This window comes from Eurosta solidaginis, chromosome 4 (genome assembly GCF_040869045.1).
Source record: "Eurosta solidaginis isolate ZX-2024a chromosome 4, ASM4086904v1, whole genome shotgun sequence".
Lineage (NCBI taxonomy): Eukaryota > Metazoa > Arthropoda > Insecta > Diptera > Tephritidae > Eurosta > Eurosta solidaginis.
Genome location: NC_090322.1, coordinates 143615447 through 143633992, shown reverse-complemented (window position 1 = coordinate 143633992; position 18546 = coordinate 143615447). Strand labels below are relative to the sequence as shown.

General features: G+C 37.4%; 2 protein-coding genes across 9 annotated transcripts in view; one reads left to right on the top strand and one right to left on the bottom strand.

Annotated features, from left to right (window-relative positions):
- LOC137250425 (rac guanine nucleotide exchange factor JJ) overlaps positions 1 to 18546 on the top strand; it is a 215473-nt gene that overhangs the window by 129249 nt on the left and 67678 nt on the right. The window lies entirely within an intron of this gene.
- Positions 1484 to 15739, bottom strand: LOC137250423 (long-chain fatty acid transport protein 4-like). Of its 3 annotated transcripts, none has more exons than XM_067783196.1 (4): positions 15674 to 15739; positions 6677 to 7297; positions 2656 to 2857; positions 1484 to 2590 (listed from the first exon to the last, which is right to left on the bottom strand). In XM_067783196.1, exons 2-4 carry the CDS (start codon positions 7213 to 7215, stop codon positions 1649 to 1651), a joined length of 1683 nt encoding a protein of 560 aa, XP_067639297.1. In that variant the 5' UTR covers positions 7216 to 7297; positions 15674 to 15739; the 3' UTR covers positions 1484 to 1648. The 3 variants fall into 3 exon arrangements, with proteins under 3 accessions (XP_067639297.1, XP_067639295.1, XP_067639296.1); XM_067783194.1 differs by lacking the exon at positions 15674 to 15739 and adding an exon at positions 10296 to 10854; XM_067783195.1 differs by lacking the exon at positions 15674 to 15739 and adding an exon at positions 7458 to 10286.

Here is an 18546-nt window from a genome sequence, read left to right as displayed (position 1 = left end):
TCAGGATTTAATTGAATTTGCATTGGCGCTGTGAGCCATTTGAGCGCTTAGCAGCTGGAATTAACGCTTAATGTGTTTATCTACAAGTCAGTAAATTTTGTCGGTGTTTATCTTATTGATTTGTTGTAATGCGCCAAAGAAAAGTGTCTAATTTTTACGTTTCACTCTCAATCTGGGTGACGACAGTCGAACAGTGAGATTATTTTCGGATTATTTAATGCAACCAAATTGAAATAAAATATCGCACAAATTTAGTTAAGACGTTTATAAAGTGAATACATTTTGGTTAATTTAAAATTTAGCAAATATCTCAATTGACAATAATAATGAAATCATTTTCAATTGATATACAAATTTGAACAAGATTTTGTGGACTTACTGTTCTTTAATACGTTGCACCCTAATGAAGGTACATTTTGAAGATTAAGGCACCATTCTGTATTGCGAACGAAATCCCAAACGAACGATTCGTCTCTTGACGATTTCGTCTGCATAGTAATTATATTCTCTATCGGTTTTGTTCGTCCCTTACGTTATGTCGAAGGCAAACAAAAGCATTTGTTAAATGATATGTAACCAGATTTAATTTATCTAATAAACTTATTTTTATTTATTTTTAAGTTTTTACGAATTTGTATGTTATTTTGCCAAATTTTGAAGGCCTCTAACTCTGGGCTTGGTTGTTGAAATAAAAATACACTTCAATACAAGAAATTGGAAATGCAAAATTTGTTAAAAAAAAGAGACTTTTCGATGATTTTAGGGGGAATCTTCTATGGAAGCTTATCTACATCTACGTAGGTTAGTTAAGATCACTGCCAGAACTTTGATGCGGGATTTGGAGTAAACGTCCTCATCAAAGCCCCTACTTTGCAAGTGACCCTGTCGCTAAAATGTAATTTATGATTATTTAAAGTGGCCCAGGCAAGAGTGGCTAAAATATTTTTACATGGAAAGGTGTTAGACAGATTGAATCCAAAATACTATGTGCTCTCATTGGTCTGCTACCGACTTCAACGGCTCTGCGCTTTATCAGTAATCTTGCTGATGAGCGTAGGTTACTGGAGCAATGGAATTGTGATTCGGCACAAAGTTTTCAAATTATATGAGAATTGCTCCATGCGGGCTAGACAAAATTTATTTTCGTCTCACCATGATACGTATTTTCTTTGTTTTGGAGAAAACTCGTCATAGGTAATTCTTATTTCTTGCGTTAATTTTACGTAAGAATCAAGTTTTATGGGTTGACATAATACAAACAGCGAACGATTCGTCGCTGAAGAGAAGAGAACGTTCGTGTCGCAATAGAGAATAAGGCCCCTAATGAGAGCTGCTTAGAAAATTCGCACATATATCACCATAAATGAGTGAATAAGAGTACGGAAGTATTTCGATCTTGATCGAGGTTTCCTGGCGACTAAAATTCGTTGATGGCAAATCGCAAATCAAACTACTCAAGGATAAATACGAGCATGGAAGCTGATTGTTTGATTAAAATGATCACTGCGCTTATATTTTCACTACAAAAACAAAATGGAATTCGACACAAAATTATTATAATAAATGATTATTCGTAAAATTCAATAAAAATTTCCGCTAGTTATAAAATATTATATTTTATCTGCTATATGTAAACGAGACTCTTTCTTTAAAATTTTATGTTGCCATTATTTATCCACTCGAAGATTTCACTTGTGAGCAGTTCATACTTTCCAGAAGATGTACGATAAAATAGCTGATCCTGAATAACACTTGGGTTAAAACCTTCTTTCTGCAGATCTACCTTACGTAATTTGTATGTGCCAGTGATGTCAACTTTATTTAAAAATCTTATAAATTGTGGCCTGGCATATGGTGGTAATACGGAACATATATCATGCGCCAAGCGATCCACATCTACTTGTCGTTCTGGATCATATATGGCAGCCATACCAGCACGTCCCTCAGTATGTGGTATCGGTACACCATACACGACTGTAGCTTTGTAACAAGCCACACTGCTTATCAAAGGTTCTACTTCACAAGTAGACACATTTTCACCCTTCCAACGAAATGTATCTCCCGTACGATCTACAAAATAAAGATAACCCCTCTCATCGGAAGTCAAAAGATCGCCAGACAGAAATGCCATATCTCCTTTACGAAAAACATCATGCACCACTTTTTTTCTTGAAGCATTCTTGTCAGCATAACCCAGAAATTCACCTGAAGGATTGCCCTTAATAATTTTACCAATGAATACTCCTGCTTCTCCAGGTTCACAGCACTTACACAATCCATCCGCGCCACGTATAGGTACGCCTGTTTCTGTGTCGGCTTTTATTATCGAAATTGGATAAATTTGTGGAAATATACGTGAAATAAATCCCACAGCACCGGTGGTATTGTCGTTATTCATAATATTGGCATTGCCCTCTGTGGCGCCATAGAACTCGCCCACCTTTGGTATGTTGAAACGTTTAATGAAACGCGTCCAGATATCGGGACGTAGGCCATTACCAAATATCATACGAAGTTTATGTTTACGATCGTATTCAGTTTGTGGCGTATTTAATATGTAACGCGCCATTTCACCTATATATTGTGCAATCTGAAAGCAAAGCAGAATTTTAACGACTTCGCAAATGAAAAAAAAACAAATCATTGGCGCCTTACCGTGCAGTTATAACGTATACAATCGGAAAAATATCCAGATGCCGAAAATTTTTTCCGTATAGCTACAGTTGACCCAAAAAGTAGTGATTGTCCAATGCTCATAATGCCACCAGCTGTATGGTACAGCGGTAGAGGAGTGTAGTATATATCTGTGTTTTTGAAATTTAATGTGTAATGAATGCCAGCTGCTATGAAGATGTACCTGCGAATAATAAATATAAGTAAATGTTTTAATATTATCTTTTGCTAAAACTCGAAATGTTCTGTCTGCTTCTTATCATATTGGAGATTCTACGCTGAGGGTTGTTGATGAAATATCAGATCTTGGTGGTCTTTGATCCAAAGTTTCTATTTCACAGTCATATTAATTTTGTCATTGCGAAGTCTTATTCCACACTCGCGTTTATTCGTCGTTCCAGTATGGATTTTAGTTACCCTTATACTCTAAAACTTTTATTTACGACGCTAGTGCGGTCTAAGTTAGAATATGATGTATTCATTTGGAGACCGTTCCATGCTTGCCATATAGACCGGCTTGAGCGTATTCAAAAAATATTTTTGCGATCCGGTCTTTGCGTTTTCAGGATCCTGTTGCAACATACAATTCTAGGTGTCTTTTAATTAACCTGAAACCATTAGTTAGTAGAAGATCAATTCTATCACTTATTTTTATATGATACTAGAAGACCCGGCAGACGTTGTCCTGCCCTAAATTTGGCCTATCTGCATACATTTTAATAAGCTTTTTCTGTCTGACTCTGTCCTCTCCTCCTCTTCACTTTTTCCTAATCCTTTTATTCACTCCTCCCTCCGTCTTTTTCGCTTCATCTATCTTCATCTTCGTCTCATTCTATTTCTTTCTCAATCTCCTTCTCTCTTTTCTCTTCTTTCAATTTCTTCTCATTCTTCTGCATCCCTTATTGCCTGTCCCAGAGGGTGGTATGTATTTTATTCCAGTCCCAGTCCCACTCCGAGTCTCCGTCCCAGTCCTAGTCCTAATCCCAGGCCCAGTCCGCCTCTGGATAATATATTACTCTGTACTAAAGCACTCATCAACAGCTTACATTTGATATCCATATTGTATAAACACTGTCTAGGCATTCACTGGCCCACGTTTTGGCCTATATCTCGAGACCCTAGTCACCCAGGGGTATGAAAATTTTCCTCTACACAACTAAAGACTCTCCTGAATTAAAAAAAATGTCATAGTACCTCTAAATCACGGGCCCCTTCAGAAACCCCCCACCCTCTCGGCGGGCCTGGTGATGTTCTATACTTGATATCATTCGATATAATATTTTTTATTGATAAGCAGGTTGTTTAATTAAACACCAAACAATTACACGGAAGTATATCCGTACCACCTGAAACTATGAGTGCCACTGCGTATACGTAACATTTTATTATTACGTATAAACAAATAAAAAAAATTGCAATAAAATAATATTGCGACTATATACTCAGATATAACCTATCCTATGTCTCAAGCTAGATCAAACTACACACGGGGTGCAAAACAAATTCAAAATCGGTTCAGTAGTTTAGGAGTCCATCGCGGCCGAAAATGTTGTGACACGTGTTTTTTATATATTAAAATTATCAATGGGACGGTTGACTCGCCCTGTCTTTTAGAACGCATACCGTTCAATGTACCATCGCGAACCCTTCGATACCACGATTTTTTCTGGTTAGATAGATTTGGAACGATTTATGCTTTTAATTTTCCAATTGCTAGGACAATGAGGGAGTTTAATTTGCTGTACTCATTAAATAAATTTAGGTTTAAACTGCTACTGAATGAAGTAATTTGACTATTTATTATTTCTTAGTTAAGATACATTTGTAAATAGTCTGTAAGGAGGTTCTGATTGTCCTAGACTATAATATGAATAAATAAATAAATAAATAAGATACAAAAAGGTGGAGCGGTATTACTGCAATGAAATGAGGACGATGGAATCAAGGCAAATCTATACAAGGTCATGGCAAAGCGAACTCAACCCAATTCAATGTACAAAAAAATGTGTACTGATTTCAATTAACTGGCATCTTTTGATCCCAAGGCGTTGCTTGGAAATTATCAAGAAGAAGCAATCGGCTGATGCCATAACATCTCCTGGTATTGAATTCGCCTTGGTGGAAACATTAAAAATTTTAATATTCACGGTAAATAAAATTGTGTTGTTATTTTGAAATCGAATAAGTAAGGTAAAAAAGGATCATTGAGATACCACTGATTTGAACTCGAGCAATTTGAACCGATGCACCCATCTTAAGTGTCAAAGGGTGTCAATGATCTCGGAATGAAGCAGCTCCCTTAAATATCTAAGTTGTCACAGAATTGACCGAGAATATATAATATATAAGGAATCTGTGGTGCCGAACCCATGTCAATACTTTGGAGGTGTAAACCTGAATTGTGCTTGACTATATACAGTTAAAAGTGCTGTCATAACATCATATTTTACTTGAGGCCACCTAGATATGAAAGAAGATAGGGAAGAGGAGGGTTACAGTGTTTTACATGACCATTGAAGTTTTATTTCCTTTTCAGCTTACTGACCATAATATCGCGTATGTAATTCATCTAAGTTGGAGAAGTTTTTTGAAAATAGTACAACTTATGAATAAAATCAAACTGGCCTTGGCAGGATTTATTTTGGTACTGGCGTCTCGCACAATGCTTACAACATGTACCCTATTAGCGGGCGTCAGGATCTAAATTTCGGCGACCATGCAGCCGCAATTGTACTTTAAGTCCAGACACGCAACAAAACCCTCAAGCCGCTTGCCGGCAGCACCAATAACGCATTTGGCTGACCGCTTGTATGCTATGCGTCGCCAATATGTTCGCCGAGCCTAAAAGAAATACACTGGAGGAAACTGCAGGCCTATCAAAACACCGCACTCAGAACTGCCAAAAAATGCCGCCGTGGATATCCACGGTCATCATAGAAGTCATTGCGCTATATAGTTCTGCCTTCATTCATGAAATTAAGGAAAATATGTTCAATCCAAGACTCAAAGATGATATAACTAAGTGCATTAGTAATAAATTAGGATAAAATTTGAGATTATCCTTTTCGAGCTGATAGTGGATCTGCATTCACTGCTACAGTGCAAAAATTTCGTCGACATTAGGCCTGATTACATTCACGACGGCGGCTTCAAAACGACTTATGGCAAATTATTTTTACACATATGCTTGTGGGGGTCGTTGTTGTTGTTGTTGTAGCGATAAAGACACGCCCCAAAGGTTCAGGAAGTTTGAGGGTCTTTGTTTTTGGCTTTAAAAACAGCAGGACGAATGCCGCTGTCGCTAGATTACATACATTTTTTTGGCAAGCGACATCTGGTGGCGTCCTTTCTATTTCGTCAATTTAAATTAAAATGGAAGTAAAAAACTGATAATATTATTAATATTTTTTTTTAAATATTATGTCATCCAAAGTTTTTGTGACTGTGCCTTCAATATAATCAAATAGTTCATGATTGGCATTGCTTTCTTGTGGTTGTGGTCTGTAGCCGTCGTCTTTAATGTAATCACTTAGAACTGTTTCCATTCAATGAATATTTCAAACTGTATTTGTAGATCCCCCTGCAGGTAAGGGTTAAAATATGCCCACGGTAGATATACCGGTAGTAAAAGGCGAACAAAATACCGAGTTTATATATTCCTGAGTGGTGATAACTTTAAAGAAAGCAATACGCACACGTGTATCGCTTGCGCAACCCCATCATGGTCGAAAAACTGTACCGTGGGTAGCAGGAATGGCCAGTATGTGACCTTATATAGTGTATCGCTTGACGCTCATTTCCTGTCCTAGGGATTGTTGAATTTGGCAATAAAATATGCTCTTCGGAGCAATTCGGTCTTCTTCGTTCGAAAGTTTGCAATAAAGTTTTCACTTGGTTCCCCCACAAGGGTAAACTCTTCAACTGATGTCCATGATTTAACATTTTATTTGGTCAAAACTCAAATTTTCTATATTTTATATAATACTTATTCTTTAAAACGTACCGTGAATGAGAAATGACTGCTGCCTTTGGTAAACCGGTTGTTCCCGAAGTATAAATGTACATCAATTTATCGTGATGATTTGGATAATGCGCTGTTGTTGGTAATTTACCATGATTGGAGGATGTATCCAGCAAAGTTTTCAAATCTATAGTCCCTGCTTGTACCGTTTGATTCTTTTCATTATTGAATTGATATAACTTCGCAGAAATTTCTACAGAAACACTTTCGATTACATCACAGAAAGTTTCACCATATATTAAAGCTGCACATTTCGCAACATTTATGCTATGAAGTAACGAATTCCCCTTCAAGCTGGTATTGATGAGTGACGTTACGACGCCAAGTTTTGAGAGGCCCAACCAAATTCCAACAAACTCTGCACGATTTTCCAACATAAGACCTACCACATGACCTTTCCTATAACCGTGATTATGGAATAAAGCCGCAATACGATTCGAAAAGTCATTCAATTGTCGAAATGTCCAAGATTGTGCTTCGCTTAGTATTGCTACTTTATCGGGATGTCTTTTCACATTCATTTGAAATATATCAGCTACTGAAAAGTTCTTTCGTTCATATCTCTTTATGAGTAGCAGTAGTTTTATATAAGCCCAAAGTGCTCTGAAAAAACGCAAATCGATAGAAATTACATCAGATACTCGCTAAAAAAGATGGCCACGTGATTGTATAGATCAGTGATGCACAAAGCCGGCAGAGCTTCGAATACAAATGCCACTTCTTTGTGGTAGTATGTGTTAACATGTTTGAGCATAGAACTCACCCATGAGATGTTTACTGCTTCAAGTACAAGCTAAAACTGATTACTGCTAGCTTTACTGAATGTATGTCGCTGCGCTCACACGATATGTAGGTGAACACCGAATTGTTTTCTGAAGCTCTGAACGAAGCACCACTGGTATAGACATCGGTACCAATACTGAATGCGTAAGCCCCAAATTCATTGCAAAATATAATTTTTAATAATGATTCACCAAGAGATCCGCGTGACTGTTACCACGGGACATTGCTATGAGCTCTAACCGACGGGATACTAATATTAAAAAAGTTCGAAGAAATCGATAATGAACGAGAGGTTGTATAGCGCAACACCTTCAAGAAGTTGCCAGCGCAATTCATAGCTTCTCCAACCCAATTGTCAACCTCACCTACCGGTAGCGAATCCTATTCATTAAGCAGGCGAGGTTTCGGCGACCACAAGTTCCTCACGAAAGGAGGGATTGAACGACCTAGAAGGTCATATCATATCCTTCCTGGGATGGTCGGGCATTAATGGTGCTCTATTTCGGAATCTATAGAATCAATATCAAGCAAAAGACCATCAAAATCGATGCAACTTCCCAGAACTTGCAGGAATGCTTTTTATCGAATACCATCAACAATATGCCGAATTGTGGAAACTTTCACATACGCTGAAGTGTTCCATCCAACCAGGAAATTTAGGTTTTAAAGCTCGTACAAGCGGCAATTATGACTTATAGAAACCTCTCGTGTCTGAGAAAAAAGTCGAAGCTAGTAAAAATGCTGGAGAACCCGAAATCCAAAAACTCATATCCCAAAACCTGATCAATGCAGGACGTGAGCCATCTTTCAAGCGAAATTTGCTGGATGTTTATTCAGCATAATGTTCAGTGCAAATGTGGGTATTTTTTTAAGTACACCGCCTGATGTACACCCACCATTTCTTTGTGCCATCGAATGCTAGCTGCTAACAGTTCATTCAATCAGACAAGCATTCCATATTACATTTGGGAAGAGGTCATAGATATGGCTGCGATGGCTGTCGTACAGCGATGGCTGTGGCACACAGTCTAGACGACCCTAAAAAATATCATGCAAGGTGTCTACAACGGTCCCCATAAGCAGGGCTTCCAGTTTATCTTTATGGTCAGTCACTCGGTAGCCACTGACATCGGAGTTCACTAGAAGATGAATCACTACCACAACCCAGAAAAAAAAGGGAGGGGGAACTCCCTTGCGGCGTACACTTTTCTGCATAGTGAAGCGAGGTTTCTTATGGTTAATTTTTTGTGCTGAACCTGAGTAACAAGTTCCGAACAGGGTGGTGTCCTATCCCCGCTTCTGCTTAATTTCTACATATCAAATTTCCCTTTCCCACTAGAGGGAGCTATTAGTTTCTAGAATAAACAGTTTGGTCGCCTGCTCTTAAAAACATACACTGGAAAAGGCTGCAGGCCTGCCAAAGTGGTGCACTCGGACTTGCCGCGGGATGTCTTCTTATGACCCCTGAACACCATCGACATAGTGAGGTAAAAGAGTCAACATTAAAGAGCATACCAAATGCAGTTTTTGGTCAATTGTCACAAATCTGGACACCCTAATAAACAACTGCGTGATCTAGCCCGCTTCTAAGAGTGATAAAGGAAGTGGAAAAATCCACATAGAATCGGTAAACGCCTTCGAGCCCGGTTAATCCCGTTTTCAATATACACTATCCTACACTTGCATAAGAAGAAAGCAAACTACCAAGAGAAGAGACAGACCTTGGTCCATCTTTTTCCTGCATACTGTAACAATTTAAACTCTTACTTGTTCAGAATCAATCCTGACATACGTAATTTATGTCCTGCATGCGATGTGTCCCCACCTATGCCTCTATCATCAATTTCTCTGGTGCACCTCTGTTGAATCAGCTAGTTTCATTTAACTCCCGTTAGATGGCTTTGATGGAAATTTGTGAGTGGTCACAGTTAACACAACAACAAGTTCTGAATGGGTGAATACTCTCATGAGAAAATGCAAAATTTAGGAATCAGCCGACTAAGGAGAGTCCATGGTATTTCATGACATAGACGACTATCGTGCACCAAAACTGACCTTATGTCGAACATTGACTATATAATTGCAGTTCCACTTCTTTCCAACCACAAAACAAAAGACATCCTTCAAAAATGGGAAAGTGAACTCGGGCTGGGCTATACCCAAAACATCTTGCCCGTCTATCATTGTCCCCATTCTTGCAGTGTATTCCAGGCAGAGGTCAATGACACAGAGAACAGACATACTGCTACAGAGCAGGATAGTCTAAAATAGACAAGAAATCGGAATTTTGCTGATGTCAAAATGGCACATGTCATCTTAATGTCTCATTTTGCCTATTTTTGGGGCAAAGCAGTATTGAAGGAATTATTCTTGTGATGAAATGAATAAGAAAGATTCTGAAGCGAAAATAAACGAGGCGTACAGATCTGCAATATTACCTCGGGCTCATCTCCTGAAGAAAATCAAAGAATATACTATTAGGGCAACGAAATTGCTATGGCACAATTTGGATGATTCTGAAGTTTCAAGGTCTTTATAGCCTTATTAGTAAATGTATGAGTTTTCTTCTCGAACTAAAATCTTCAGTGAAAGAACTTACGGACTTCATCACAAGTCACGGTGCTATCACACCTATGCTTCGACAATGGAGTATACCAACAACAACATCTGCGGATATTGTCAATATGAGATATGAAAAGAAAGAGGAGAACTAACTACGGACTTTATCTATAGGTAGTTCTACAGATAATTTCGCATTAGCGTTTTGATTATTAAGCTGCTCTAGAGGTTTTTTTTAGAGAAAATATTATTTCCTTACGTCAAATCACGTTTACACGTTACAGCAGCAATGTAAAACCAACGCCAACGTAATATAACCAACATAACTGCAAATAAAGCCGCAAGCAATATCGCCAGTCCACCCATACAACCAAAGTAATACCAGAGCATTATTGTGACAGCTGTTGTTGTTGTGCAAATTGTAAGAATCACACGAATTTTCTGCTTTAACTTCGTATTTCCTCCACAATTTAAATGCTTATGTTCTTGTTGTTTGTATTCTCTCCTGCACCTCTTCTGATGCACCTGATTAGCATATTTCAAACTGTCTTCATCATTATCATCATCGCCAATGTCAATTGTAATATGCGCCGGGTGTTGATCTCTTTGAATTCTTTTCGTATTACAAATTGATTCATAGCCACCATTTAAAAGTGGTTGAACTTCTTCAATTGATTGTTGTTGCTGTATGTTATTCAATTTATTGCAACGACAATATGCACCATTACCACTTTTTGTTGTAGATGTTGTTGCAGGAGATTTTGTTGTTGTTGGATTCTTAAAAAAACCGCATCGCAATTTATGATATTGGCGTAAGGTTAAATGTCGTCATAATAAAAAATGTGGTGTACGCGATTGCAAATAATTGGAGCGAAATATAAAATTACGCATAAGCATAATTATAATCTTTAGAAGATTGACGTTTTGAGCAGCGCTTTGTCGCAGGACTACACAAACGGCTCCTTACTTTTTACACACGCAATCGAAAAATCGATAAGCAATTCTGGCTAAAATATGTTTTCCATATTACCAACTTTATTCTTGTTTTATTTGTTGCTATTCCATCTATTTTGAAATTATTCTCTTTTAATCAATTATTTGTTTTGGTATTTTTGTATTTATTTTTTTAATATTTTTAGATAATATAATAGGAAGTTGAATGCACGAAGTAATATTCCTCGCACTTTTGTATAAACACTAATACACAGCTCTTTGTAAATAAACTTCAAGCAAAAAAGCATTCAAATGAGGGTTGTAAACTTTAAAGCTTTTTTTAGGATACTTCATTGTGCAACATGGCGTCAGCTGATTTGAAAGCTTGACAGTAATAAGCTTTTAACAATTACGGTGTAGTTTTAGGTTGGTTTAAACATTTTTGCAGATTTTTTTTCTATATATGTTTTCAGTTTCCCTATCAGAAAAAGCCGTGAGTAGTAAGTACTCAGGAAGTTCGTTGTGTACGTCTAAAAAACGAATGTTTTTAATTAAATTATGGTTTTACTGTCGATTTATTATCGATAACTCATTATTATCGTCGAGCCATCGGTTTGTTATCGACGGGTAACAGATGTGTCACCGATTTTATATTAAGGCTTGTACAGAAAGTGCTGCAAATTAAAAAAATGCCCAAACAGTTACTTATTTTTACTTTTATTTTAATTAGCAAACAAATACATATTGTAACGAACTCTTGGAATTTCTGATTATTATGCAGCTTCTGTTCACGTTCGAATCGCGGAACTGTGGAATAAATAAATCCAATATTCAGTATGGTAAAATGGTCTTTATTTAAAACTTTACTGTGGCAGTAGTACTTCACAATTACAATTATCGCGTACTTCACTAATAGCGTGTTTAAATCAAATTGATTCCATATTCCCCAGCTTGCGCTGCTTTTATACTCTCTGTTGCCTCGTTCGCATATATCTCCTAAGGTCTAGACTTTTCGCGAACAGCTGTTACATGTATGTGTGGTAGCTTGCTTTGCTGATGAACCGAAATACTAATATTCGCTACAATATTAATATCAAAATTTTATCAATTTACTCTTTGCTGTTCATATGACTGAACTTTTCTGGAGAGACCCAACATCAAGTTTTGTACAACGGTTTTACTCACTTTTAGCGACAACGTTCGCCACAGTTTTTGTACTTTCGTAACGGTTATTGTTGGTTTCCTTATTTTCAAAAGCTTTGCTTTCCTCAGAGCCCAATATCGCTCAAATGGCCGCAAATCAGGCACGTTGGATGGATTCAAGTTTCTAACATCATTTACATCGTTGTTTTCGAGCCATTTTTGGGTGCGTAATTTGCCTCCAGCAAATCCGCCAAAATATAGTTGGACCATTATGACGACGTATTCACGTAAAATTCTGCGTTGATGGTTCCCATCGTAAGGCACGGCGTGGATTTATGTCCGCATTCACAAATAGCTTGCCAAATCGGAACCTTTCTGCCAAATTTTTCTATTTGGGTGATTTCTCCCGAATCAGGAATGTCTTCTCCAGACGTAAGCAGTAGAACTGTGTAACTGGCAATGTTCTCAGGTCCATTTTCAGATACGTTTCGTCATCCATAATCACGCAAAATTTTTTTTTTACCAATTTGGTCTCATAGAGTTTACGTGCAAGAGAAATGCATTTTGACGTCTGTTTGTTACTTCGTTTTGGATTTTGTTTTGTACGTTTTAATAGCACTTTTCCGCTTGATTCGTGTGACTTGCACAAGTGTGTTTTTGGCTATTTTGGCAACATTTCTCGTTGACATGGATCGGTTTTGCATAATTAGTGATATAAAATTATTCTATTCTCCATCTTGGCGTCTGCTGATCTCTTTGGGCGGCCACTTCTGGGCTTGTCCTTCACTAAGAATTCTTCCTTGACGCAGAAGGTCGATAGGTTGATCCTGTGAGCTTCGTCAGCTTTTTGTAAGCAATATTGGGACCATTCGTCCAAATGTACAAAATTTGTACTATTCGTTGGCATTCATTTTTGATATTGTTGAAGGCTAGATTTTAAAAAATAAAATATATCTACATACATACATATATAACGCCAATTCAAAAATAATTTATTTAATAACGTGACATCAGGACGGACAAGGCGACAGCTGTTTCGATTATAAGTACCTTGTAAATCTCTTCAAAGCCTTTTCTTCGGGGAGTGGGATTTGAATCCGCATTCCTACGATGGTCGAAGTGTTACAATCGCATTCAGCCACGTAATGCCTTAGTGTTGTAAACTTTATCCCAATTGCCTTCCTTGCATATTTTATTCTTTTTGCATAGTACATACTTTGTATGTAATCATGTGTTAAAGTTATGCTTGTTGGTAAGGCGGTTTCAATGAAACTGGTATTGTTTTTGCTTTCGTTCTATTTTTAGAACTACAAAGAATTAGCCACTGTTGTCTATTTGTATGAATTAAGCGAGGGAGTTACAGCTCTTAAAACATCTGAAAAAACTAAAGGCGCCCTTTGCCGCGATCAACAATAGGCCAGCGTTGGTGCTAATCGTTAAAACTATGCCATGAGAGTAATGAGTATTAAAAGACCATTAGTAGCAACCCTAAGTCGCCTTTGTGCGTGACCAGCAAGGGGCCGCAAATAATTTAAAGAAATCGTGTCTGCAACGAGTATTAGGAGTTAGACCACAACATCTCCCTCGGTGAAACTACGCTTTGTACGAAACATGCAGACAAACGTGTGACCATTTTAAGTACTTAAATTTAAGTGAATGAAGAACAGTCCCTCCGCAAGGAGCTGCTCCTGACATTTTTTGAACGATCCTTGAGACTTTGAGGCAAAAACCCCGGATCTTTTCGAAATCGCCAAAACGTTGATTTCCTTAAATACATACTCAGAAAACCTTACCGCCGCCGCCGGTATATAATAGTGCTACGTCGCCGCCGCCGATATATTGATCGGCGTAAATCTCTAGTGAGGACCTCGCATAGACTGAAAGAGTCGTAGGGTTACAAGATTTTTTGTTTAACTACCAATTTAAAAAACCTTATCAAACACGAGATCCGAGGAGACTTAGCCTGGCAAGCGCAGATCACAAAATGTGCTCGATCGTTTCTCTCTCCAACCAGAACTTCCTACATCTCCTATCACTGACCAAGCTTAATTTAAATACATGTGATGGCAGAAGGCAGTGTCCTATCATAATACCCGTCATGAGTCTAGATTGTAAGACCTACGCATTGGTCGATCATGTGCAACTCTCACCTTCTCCTAATCTTGGGACGTCTAAAGAGCAAGCTTTGAAGTATGCGCCCTTTTTGGTTAGATTATCCACTTTTTCATTCCCATCTATTCACTTATGCCCTGGGACCCAATATAGATGTATGCGTCTACCTATCCCGATTCTTTCCAGGGAGTCCTTACACTCTAACAAACGTTTAGATGCTGTGCTATACAAGGATTATTGCATTATTTGCTGCTTAGCTGCCAATATAAAAGTTGCCGCGGCTTAAATTTATGCTTCAGTGTTTCTACCACTTTTTCTACAACTTCCGTCTGAAAAAAGGGTACAGTGATCTGACAGCTTGTGAGATCTGTTTATTTTCGGACTAGCACATTATACCGCAGAACCTCCATTTTCCACTACTTTGGAACCATCAGTGTACACTTGTATCGCCTCGTCCGCGATTTGGGCTCCATTGCGCCAACCATCCACATTTCTTGTAGCTCTAAGAGCCGCTTCGAAGCGCAGATAGGGAATCAGGTAGTATGTTCGTCTTGAAGTTGTTAACGCTTTGTTCTATGCCACCAGGTCTACAGGTGGAATACGCAGAATGGCACACGGTGCAGCCGTCGGAGTTGTTTTCGGGGCTCCCGTAATGCTAAGCATTGATAGCCTACATAGCCCCTCCAATTTGTTTTGGTAGGTTCGTTTTTGTGTGGCTGTCCTTTGCATATCCGCTGCTATCTGAAACTAGAAAAATTAAAGGTATTGATTTAAAATTATGTATCATTGAAAAAATTTTAAATTTTTGGTTGAAGAAAACCTCATATTTGTAGACAAATTAATTTTTGCTCGGCAAGGAAGGGATAAAAAAAATGGAAGGCAGAAGAAAAATTTTGTATTACCACCACTTATAGGTATACGATCCCTGGTTCTTTTTTAAATTCATTTAAAAAAAAAATTGATCAAAGCTGCACACGGATATTCTAAGTCTCAAAGAATTGATGGTTTTTACCAAAGTATGCATACATACATATCTAAGTACATATACATACATATTTCAAAGTAATCAAAGAAATCTGAAAACAAGTTTGACCATTTTAGCGCAACAACAAAGCTTCAACTACCGGCTTATATATTCTACCATGACGGTCAATCAGTCAGCCGGTAAGACACTAAAGCCAATATTGTTTAGCAAATAAGTTGGTTGGAAAATTATGAATTCTGTATGTATAGTGGCAAAATATCGAACAGCTGAGTAAAATCAGGTTCTGTAAAGAATACAACGAAATTGATTGTCTGTAGAATGCTTCAAATAACTGAAATGTTTAAAATAGTAAAGCACACACAATAAAAAATCAACAAATGTAGAACGTACACAGAATAAAGTAAAGATAGTAATGCAATTCATAATAAATATGCATACCCGTTACTAGAATACTAGTTACATACTTAACGAGCTATATATGTAGTTACAGTAGTAACATATTGTAACGAATTTAGGACAATTCCGCTTATTTGCAACCTTCTGCTAACGTTCGAATCACTAAACTGCAATAGATAGCGTGCTTAAATCAAACTGATTCCATGATTGCTCAGCCTGCGCTCTTTTATACTCTTCGATTTCCTCGTTCGCATACTTCTAGGCATTTCTAGATTTAACTTAGTTACCAGCTGTAAAATTACCAGCTATAACTACAGATGCACGTTATAGCTTCTCATATGCGCGTGTATATGTGAGTGATACTTGCACAAATGATTTCCTACTTTTGTGCAGATAAGATATACATATGCATGTGTTTGTGCGTTTCTCTCCGCTGCGTGTACGTACATATGTGTACACATAATGATTGATTCGTTTATGTAGATACAAGTGACTGCTTGCTTTATTGTTGTTGTGGCTTTATTTACTTAGTATCAGATTAGTGATGTGAGTATCACTTAGTGTCACTAATATTCGTCACAATATATTAAATTGGTCTTTAAAATTTCTTAAGTCACTCCTCTGTCGCCTTTTGATTGGAAAATACTAGAATTTTTTGCATACAGAACAACATGGCGTAGGTAAATTTTTTAGTAGAAATGATAAAAAAAGCTAAAAATTTCTAATGTTTTCGCATTAAAAGAGAATAGGTGCAGTTATCACCTTTCAAGAGATTTAATTTTTAACGACCAGTCTACTATTTATACATAACCATAATAGATACAAAAAGCTTAAAAAATCTTAAGAGTTGAATAAGAAAAGTATTGACAAGAAATGGCAATGACGTGTCAGTCACCAGTCATGGACAAAGCAACTGTTGCTGCTTCCAAGCGTTTGACTTTATCTTGGCATATTTAAATATGTCGTCGTATGAAGTCCAAAATATCGCAACACTTTTATGAATATCGCATAACCGACACAGTGGGTCCTTGAATATCCGCTTACAAATTTTTTTTTTTTTTTCGATTGGATATGAATTTGTTATAAAAGTGAAGTATATACAAGTATCATAGTTATAATTCTGTCCAGATTGCGATGTCCTACTCAATGGAAATAGGGCCCCTTTGCAGACTTTTGAACGCATACTTAACTGGTTTAGTAGTAGGTAGTTCTAAAATAGTCGTAGCCATTTATTAATTAATTTAACAGTAATTTTACGGATACGTTTTATCATATAGAGTACCAACGTGCCTGGCTGGACCCAAAAGAAACTTTAACCCCATTTTGTGGGAACTTCAGTTTTTTAAACGGTTTTATTTACCTTGACTTGACAGGCCGGCCTGCTGGCTGGTCGGCACGAATTTTTTAATTGAAATTTAAGTAACTTGCCGATAAGCTACGAGCTTGAAACTTGGAATATAGTTCAGAACCCGATGAAAATGCAATAATAAGAAAAAAACTCCGAGAGGTGGCACATGGATCGAAATATTTAAAAAAATCGTATTTGTGGTCCGATTTGGTACATATTTGTAACACATAATACATACATGAATAGAAAGCGACCTATGAAAAAATCGCCGCTAGGTGGCGCAAGGATCGAGATATTCAAAAAAATCGTATTTGTTGTCCGATTTGGCTCATATTTGGGACACATAATACATACATGAATATAAAGCGACCTATGATGTCCGATTTGGCTCACATTTGGAACAAAAATTACATGCATTCCGGTAGAAGTGACATCAAAATACTTTGGAGTTCGAGGAGGGACAAGTATACGTGGCGCAGAGTCAAGTAAAGTCTTTGGAAGGATGATGTATTGATTACTTAGATTATAACAAATTGTCAGGAAAGAGTCCTTGTAATAATAGCTGTTTTTTTCACATCTATATACGTTTACGCTTAAACTTTATATGGACTGCTAAGCGCCAAATTTTAAATACACCTCTGAAATTGCTACGCATAAAATTAGTACTACTAAATTTCAAAACGAATTATACTCAGATGTATCTGAAATATGTGTCTATGTTTCACCCTCTGCACTAATTCTATGTATTCTATGCGCGTCCACTATTTATCACAACTGATTCAGCTATATGTTATCCACAGAAATACAACAGAGGGTTGTGTCTCCGCTTTTCGGCACACCCTGTGCTGTAGGTAGTTGTTTAACCACTGCCGCTAGATGGGTCTCCTAAGCATTATCTAAGCGAGGATAAGCGTTTTTTTACGCGCAAACGAAACGTATACGCGTGTAAAAAAACACGGCTAATGAGTCACTAAATGAACTAAATGGAATGAAAAAACAAGTAAAGGTGTCTAAGTTCGGGTGTAACCGAACATTATATACTCATCGTGAGCTTCAATTGTATATTTCATTTCAGATAAATTACTTTTCTACATAACACGTGGCACCGCCCGTTTAAAAAAATTTCTCCCCATTTCCTCGTACAATAAAACTTGATAAGTGAAATATCATTGATTCAAAACTATTTTTTGCTAAGTTATAGCTTATTATTCTAGTCTACGACACTTTTAAACTTGTTTTATATCTAAGTTGCCGTGGTCCTTAACCGATCCCGTCCATTTTTACTAGAAATATTTGCGTGTACACAATTTCATTAGGTTTGTTTTTATGAACTTAAACATACATATATAACCCTAGTGTACCCGGCAGACTTTATTTTGCCCGAAAATTAGTTTTCATACATTCAAGACTCAAACTTCTACTGCCCTCCTCACTCTCTTTACCAATCTCTTCTACTTAATATTCCATTACCTTCTTATTCTTGCTCATCCCCTATTACATTTGCCTCGCTACCATTCACACTCCCAACCCCGTTTCCAATCCTACTACCCACTCCCGTTCCCAATCTCACACCCTCTTCTACTCCCATTCCCA

Bases quoted from the DNA above. Each gene is read 5' to 3' on its own strand.
- LOC137250423 (XM_067783194.1), bottom strand. From the start codon at position 10,426: ATGCTCTGGTATTACTTTGGTTGTATGGGTGGACTGGCGATATTGCTT. The intron at 2,858-6,676 runs GTACGTTTTAAA...TATTATTCGCAG, and splicing joins GCAGTCATTTCTCATTCACG to GTACATCTTCATAGCAGCTG. The intron at 2,591-2,655 runs GTAAGGCGCCAA...CTTTGCTTTCAG, and splicing joins GTATACGTTATAACTGCACG to ATTGCACAATATATAGGTGA.